Here is a 7,500-nt window from a genome sequence, read left to right as displayed (position 1 = left end):
AAAAAAGGAGGTTTGACCTGTAGGTCCATCAGCAAAGGAGATCTATCAGTTACTGCTAAGGTGGCATGGGTTCTGTGTCTGTTCTAGAGAAGTGGGTGTGGCCTCTGTACCTGTCAGTTATGTTGCACTATGAGCTGTTTGATCTGCTGAAATTCCTCTCATGTCACATGCCATGGAGGGTGAAGTTCTTTGAGCTACCACGCCACTCCACTGCTCACACCGTGACCCTGCTCCTGCTCCTGCTCCTCATTCAGCGCGTAATCAGACATGGGGCAATGCATCGGCACACATTCACAGGTGTATTGTGGGTAGATGTCCTGAGAAAGTTCAGGGGTGGAGTACGAAGCCCCGCCCACTTCCAGAGAGGGAGTGAAGATCGAGTATGGTGGAAACTCGGTGTACGTTTCCCACTGGATGTTGGTGTACATACACGGCTGGTGCTGCACCGATTCTGTGCTGTAGGTGGCACCGTTACTCGACCCGAACTCCGTCTGATAGCAGGAGGTCAGGAGGTGAGAGTCTGTTTTAGTGAAACAGTTGTCTTCTGATGCACAAGTGCATTTTCCTGAGTGAGTGGGAGAAGAACATGGCTGGATCATCTACCAACAATATAAAAGTGGACACTACATGTAGTCAAGTGTGATTTTACCTGGAGGCTCAGAGAAGGTGTGTTCAGATAAGAGGGTGGGGTTAATTGTGGTGGGCGTGGCTGAATCAACTCTCAGGCGAACTTGCGTTCTTGGTACCAGAGGGAATTCTGTACTATAAAGTGAAGGACATAAAGAGCGCAGCAGAAGAGTTTCAGTGACAGAAGACAAGAAGCAGGACGTATAGTGTGTTAGAATGTAATTAGGTTATTGTGTGTGTGTGTGTGTGTGTGTGTGTTTAAATGTTCATCCCACCTCCGTGCACAAGCTATTCGGTGCATATCGATGTCCTCGTGACCACGAAAACCCTTAGCAAATGGATTGTTTTCAATCTTCAACTGAGTGATCTATAAAACATAAAGACAATTAAACCCGTTCACCCACCTATCTGTGTGTGTGTGTGTGTGTGTGTGTGTGTGTGTGTGTGTGTTTTCTCACCCTGTGGTTCTGGTAAGACGTGACAGCGATGAAGGTTGTCTCGGGGAATGAATGTGTGCAGAACACCGTGCTGCTGGAACCAAAACCGTTTTTCTCATCAGCCTTCACTATGTGCAGCCGTGGCTGGTATTTATGCATGGAGTTTAATATGATCTGTAACACACACACACACACACACACACACACACACACACACACACACACACGGATTTTCCCATTAATACTTCCATCTAATACATCCATTAATACATTTATATAATAATACACTCATCCAAACGCCTGTTGATCCAAATATCTGTACAGTAAACTTCCATCAAATTATTCATCTCCATCCATCCACCCAGTCATTAACCAATCTCCATCCATCCACCCAGTCATTAACCAATCCATCCATCCACCCAGTCATTAACCAATCTCCATCCATCCACCCACTCATTAACCAATCTCCATCCATCCACCCACTCATTAACCAATCTCCATCCATCCACCCACTCATTAACCAATCTCCATCCATCCACCCAGTCATTAACCAATCTCCATCCATCCACCCAGTCATTAACCAATCTCCATCCATCCACCCACTCATTAACCAATCTCCATCCATCCACCCACTCATTAACCAATCTCCATCCATCCACCCACTCATTAACCAATCTCCATCCATCCACCCAGTCATTAACCAATCTCCATCCATCCACCCACTCATTAACCAATCTCCATCCATCCACCCACTCATTAACCAATCTCCATTCATCCACCCACTCATTAACCAATCTCCATCCATCCACCCAGTCATTAACCAGTCTCCATCCATCCACCCATTCATGTATCCAATGATCTCCTCATCCATAATGACGTCAGAAAGTCAGGTATTGAAGGTGTAATAATGATTTCTGGTCTGCTGCTGGTCTGCACTCACATGGCCGAAGGTGTCAAGGTGGTTGTTGGTTAGTTTAAGTTTCTGGAAGGAGACGAGTTGTTTGGTCCAGTGAGCTCCAGGAGCAGGAGAGTCTGGATGAATGTACAGTCGACCTGGAATAGCTGGATCTGCTTTCCCACTCACTGACCTGAGAGAGAGAGAGAGAGAGAGAGAGAGAGAGAGAGAGAGAGAGAGAGAGAGAGCATCTGTATATAAAGAAAGTATCTATATATAAAATCTCAACCTTAAAACAATCAATTGAAGGAACATTTAAAGGAACTCTTGAACCCTATGACCAAACTTTATCTTGTCATTTGTTATCTGAGAAACCTTAATGGTGCTACTTTGAAGAACACTTTATCTATATATTTTTAAAAAGTACTGGAAGAACGTTCAAAGAATTCTTGAAGAATCCATGAAGAACCCTTGAAAAACCCTTGATTAACTATTACAGAATACTGATCTTTTTCTTACCATTTGTTGTCTGTGTATTTGTAGCGGTGCTCATCAGCAGACACGATGTCCATCAGCAGGATGTATTTGGCTCTAGGGTTCAGACCAGTAACCTTCACCTTGTAACTTGGGAACATTTGTCTGTTCAAATAGAAAATCAATCAATCAATCAATCAATCAATCAATCAATCAATTAATCAAATAAACATGTACAGAGTGACTCTAATGCTGGGCTAGAGATACTGAGGCTGGAGATACTGAGGCTGGAGATACTGAGGCGATATATAATATATATAATATAATGGAGGAAAGAAAAAATGGTGCTTTTCCTCACCGGCCTGCTTTAGTGATGATCATCTCTGTGGTGACGTCATGAAACTTTCTCCACAGCTCGCACTCGTGCAGGTGAACTCTGATTCTCTCCATCCCCTGATAATACAATACAATACAAACAATTTATTAGTAGAGTACTTATAATGACATTAATTATAATAAATTGTATATTTTTCACATTAATATTAATTATTATTATTATTATTATTATTATTATTATTATTATTATTATTATTATTATTATATTATGGATAAATAATAAAATGTCTATGATTAGTAGATTTTGTAACCATTTCTCCAGCATGCAAAACAACCAAATAATAATAATAATAATAATAATAATAATTATTATTATTATTATTATTATTATTATAATACACAAGTTGGAAATAACAAAATTATTTTCTTTTTACTGTTTTTCTTCTTTAAAAGTATATATATATATATATAAATAATTTATGTATTGTATTATTATTATATTTATTGTATAAGTTGTATAAATTTATATCAGATTGTCCACGAGCTCAGATTTATCCAAATAAATCCAGTTTCACTTTTATTACTTCCTCATTTTTAGTCAACAGTGAGAGAGATTTTTATTTTTATAATGGTTTTAATACAAAGGTAAAAAATAAAAAATAAAGAAGGTGAAATATTTCTACCAAAAACAATAATCACATTTTCTGACCTCCTTTCTTTCTTCTGAAACTTTCTTTTTTCTGGAAATGTTAAGGCAGTGCTGAAAGCCAGAAAAGTGCTGCTTCACATCCCATTATATAAATAAAAATACACAACTAAATCAATAATATACCTTCTCTCTCCACCCTTACCTTCTCCATCTCCATCACGCCATCACAGGGTTTTCTTCATCTATTACTTCTTGATGAAATTCCACCACAGTGTAATAATAAACAATTTCCTGAAGAATTATAAATCAGATGTTTGGAAAACCTTTTCAGGAGTTCACATGGCACTGCTGGTTTATTCCTCTCCTCTCTCCGTCCTTTCTGCTCCGTCTTATATCACCACTCATCCCTTCTTTCTTCTGACCCCGCCTCCTCTTTTATCAGGTCGTTCTGCTGGAGCGCTGTTCCTCTCCAGCACCGGCACCGGCACTGGGCTCGAGGAGATGCATGAAGAACATGCTGAGAACTTTACAGATACAGCTGCTATGACACATCTGTCCTACTCTTTACCTGTTTTACCCTCTACCTGTTCAGTTCTTTTTCTTACTTTCTATTGGCTCAGCTTTTTACTTCATTACCTCTCCTAACTCCCTTCTTCACCATCCATCTTCCTCTCTAACTGTCCACCTGCCTTTCTGCTGCTCTGTGGCCTGTAGACAGCGAGAAGGTAAAATGTTGAGAAGGTCGTTGAGAAACTCAGTGGAGGTAACTGAGGGTATGTAGAGGTAATAGAATAACTTGTGCTTTATCTTTGTGTCCTTTATAACTGTGGCGTCTCATCACACCAGACCACACACACACACACACACACACACACACACACACACACACACACACACACACACTTGAAAACAGGTTTCTATAAATAGTGAAGTGGGTAATAAAGTTTAAGTGGTTTAAATCCCAGAATGCACATGCAGAGATAAACGCTGAGAGCTCGAGACGCCGAGCGACGGAATGCAAACCATCAAACACTGAGAATAAACAAATAAACTGTTTTTAATAATCAACAAAAACAATAATAACAATACTACTAAAAATAATAAACAATATATAGTGCAGTGTGCATCGCTGATTATATTTATGATTTATATCCTATCCCCAAATTAAATTCTTTTTTATGTTTTAAAAAATGACACAATAATTACAATTTAATTATTTAATTATTATATATAAAATAACCAAATCACTATATGGCCAAAGGTTGGTGGACACCTGACAACAGATTTCTATGTGCCTCTTCCTGGACATCCCATTTCACATTTAGTCTCCATTTACTCTAATAATGAGCTTCACTCTTCTGGGAAGATGTTCCACTAGATTTTGTGAACATTCATTCAGCTACATGGGTGACAGTAAAGTCAGGGACTGATGAAAGTGAGAGGGTGAGGAGGTTCCATCCAAAAGATGTTCAATCGGGTTGGAGCTCTATAGCAGGAGATCTTCCACTCCAACCAATGGAAAGCAGATCTTTATGGAGCTGGCATTGTGCACAGGGGCCTTGTCATGCTGGAACAGGTTTGGGTCTCCTAGTTCAAGTGAAGGAACAATTTTATGGTACAGCATCCAAAGACGTCTTTGTGAAACTTCGTGGTAACAGTTTGAGGAAGAACCACAAATAGGTGTAAAATTAGATTCCCCAATACTTTTAGTCAGACAGTGTAATGCTGTTTTATTTACACTCTTTTTTGTCTTTAAAATAATATTATCGCCCCCTTGTGGCGAAAGTGAGTACACACTTTTTTTCACAAAACAAAAAAGTTCACACACACACACACACACACACACACACACACACACACACACACACACACACATACACAGAAAGGAGTAATCAGGAAACGGAGATGATTTATTGTACATTCAGGTACATTTACATGCCGAAATCTGACTGGTGGAGCAGGGAGCACAATTGGCTCAAGCTCCGCCCACAGCATTAACAACACGACAGATGACCGGAAGACATGCGGTTTCGGTTTATATGAGATGAAAGCATGCAAGTGTGTGTGTGTGTGTGTGTGTGTATTTGTGTGAATACATAATATGCTTTAAAAGGCACTTTGCGAACAGATCCGCCTTCTAGTAGTGTGTAAACATAAACACATGCAGCGTAAAAACATTTAACATCTGAACTGCATTTGTACAAATATAGAGCCTACATTCATCTACATCATCTAATGCACACCTGAAAAAAAGAAATCTTAAGTAGACATGACGAGAAAAAACACACACATACACACACACACACACACACACACACACACACACACACACACACACATCTTTACTTCTGCACTTAGGCTACGAGGCTAACTCGATTCTAAAGAGTTTAGCATCCAGATCTTCTGACAGGCATAAACTTGCAGCTTGGGAAAATTCCCAACTGAAAAAAATAAATAAATAAATTCCCCATAGTTACGATTTCTGATTGAATGCACCAACACGTGATTCTCCACGTCATGCAGGCCAGCTCGTAGCTAACTAAAGACCTTTTTCCCCTTACAAAAACTCCCGTAATTCCGATTTCTGAAAACGAAAAGTATTATTAGATTAGGTCAGTTCCACAATCTGGACTGTGGTATAACTCCGCCCACTAAGGCTTCAACTTTCATATTAAACCGGGATTGAAACGAAACAAAAAAACATTTCAGTCCAGACTGCGTGAATGTTTGGCGTGTGTAAAGACACGTATGTATTAGCGATGCGAGCCTGGGAGACAACGTAGATACGTGTAGCCTTTAGCGATAAACCTACAACTTTTACAACTGTGTTACAACTACAACACACATACACACACACACACACACACACACAGGTTTACTTGAGGCAAAAAAAAAAAGTTGCATTGGGGGGGCGTGTTCTATTCAGGATGACTCCGCCCAGCTAGAAAGGGGTTTCAGGCAGCACTGGATTTTTACTTTGGGAACGAGGGACAAGTTTCTGATCCAGAGATGAAACACCTTTCTGATCCAGGGACACAATGACTGTGTGTGTGTGTGCACGAGTGTGTTATAAAGGTACGTGGCTGAACAGGTAGGACACTGACTCTCCGTTGTGGGTTCGTCTGATCGCTTCAGCCAGGATCATAGAGATGTCGATCACCTGTATGAGAGGGCGGAGCAAACACACACACACACACACACACACACACACACATAAATACTCTGATTTGATTGGCTGGCAGAAGTGCATATATCTATGCATATAATATTGCATATATAACTGTAGATTCAGTACAGGAGTCACAGCTCTGTAGAGAAGCATGGTGGTGGTAGTCTAAATAACATCACGTTACAATATCAAGCTAGAATGCACTGTATGGACAAAAAGACATCTGGGTATAAGATTATGTGCTTCCTTTTGAACATCGGATTCCACATGAAGTCTCCATTTTGCTGTTATAATAAGCTCCACTCTTCTGTTCTTTATTTAGCCACAAGGGTGTGTGTTAGTAAAGTCAGGTACTGATGTAGGTGAGGTGAGGAGACCAGGAGATCTTCCACTCAAGCCATGAAAAGCAGATCTTCATGGAGCTGGATTTGTGCACCAGGGTACCAATCTGGAACAGGTTTGGGTCTCCTAGATCAAGTGAAGGGAAAATTTCCTGTGTGCCTCCTATTTTGTGGGAACAGTTTGGGGAAGAACCACATATGGGTGGAGAAGTCAGGTGTCCCAAAACTACAACAACAACCCATATTGTGTATGGTTGATTCTGGCAACTTATCGGCATGGGAACGCAGCACTCGGGTCTTTATCTCTGCTCTGTTATCTGTTCCCATGTTGTTTGGTCCAGGCTGCTGTGTGGTGCAGCCAAAACATGGAAGCTTCTCAGAGGAGTGGAGAGAGGAGACCTCAGACCTGCTTTTCTCAAGATGAAGTGATTTCTCTGTGAATGTGTGGTATAATGTCTTAGATGGGAAAATATGATGTTATGGCTGGTCTGCTCTGAGCTGTACAATGTGTATAGAGTGTGTACATAATCTGTACGGAGTGTGTATAGAGTGTGTATGTATTCAGTACCTGA

At 40.4% G+C, this 7,500-nt stretch overlaps 2 protein-coding genes across 6 annotated transcripts in view; both read right to left on the bottom strand.

Annotated features, from left to right (window-relative positions):
• tbx5b (T-box transcription factor 5b) overlaps positions 1 to 4,207 on the bottom strand; it is a 4,648-nt gene extending 441 nt beyond the window's left edge. Inside the window, exons 1-9 of one of the 3 annotated variants that reach the window (XM_046839921.1) lie at positions 3,621 to 4,207; positions 3,479 to 3,529; positions 2,792 to 2,886; positions 2,479 to 2,598; positions 2,005 to 2,152; positions 1,086 to 1,238; positions 903 to 994; positions 650 to 762; positions 1 to 565 (exon numbers count right to left, since the gene is read on the bottom strand). The exon at positions 1 to 565 is cut by the window's left edge and continues 441 nt beyond it. In XM_046839921.1, the coding sequence (XP_046695877.1) occupies positions 195 to 565; positions 650 to 762; positions 903 to 994; positions 1,086 to 1,238; positions 2,005 to 2,152; positions 2,479 to 2,598; positions 2,792 to 2,886; positions 3,479 to 3,529; positions 3,621 to 3,635 (1,158 nt within the window). In that variant the 5' untranslated portion in view covers positions 3,636 to 4,207 and the 3' untranslated portion in view covers positions 1 to 194. The remainder of the gene's footprint in view (positions 566 to 649; positions 763 to 902; positions 995 to 1,085; positions 1,239 to 2,004; positions 2,153 to 2,478; positions 2,599 to 2,791; positions 2,887 to 3,478; positions 3,530 to 3,620) is intronic. The other 2 variants (XM_046839924.1, XM_046839922.1) reach the window with 2 other exon arrangements.
• Positions 4,208 to 5,310: 1,103 nt separating this feature from the next.
• The window catches only part of prps1a (phosphoribosyl pyrophosphate synthetase 1A), a 10,594-nt gene continuing 8,404 nt past the window's right edge, over positions 5,311 to 7,500 (bottom strand). For all 3 annotated transcript variants that reach the window (XM_046839365.1, XM_046839366.1, XM_046839364.1), the window contains 2 exons: positions 7,497 to 7,500; positions 5,311 to 6,578 (listed from right to left, as the gene is read on the bottom strand). The exon at positions 7,497 to 7,500 is cut by the window's right edge and continues 156 nt beyond it. In XM_046839365.1, coding sequence (XP_046695321.1) covers positions 6,486 to 6,578; positions 7,497 to 7,500 — 97 coding nt within the window. In that variant the 3' untranslated portion in view covers positions 5,311 to 6,485. The remainder of the gene's footprint in view (positions 6,579 to 7,496) is intronic.

Source organism: Silurus meridionalis, chromosome 25, assembly GCF_014805685.1.
Source record: "Silurus meridionalis isolate SWU-2019-XX chromosome 25, ASM1480568v1, whole genome shotgun sequence".
NCBI lineage: Eukaryota > Metazoa > Chordata > Actinopteri > Siluriformes > Siluridae > Silurus > Silurus meridionalis.
Note: the sequence above shows the minus strand (reverse complement) of the source record. Positions and strands in the feature narration are given on the sequence as shown.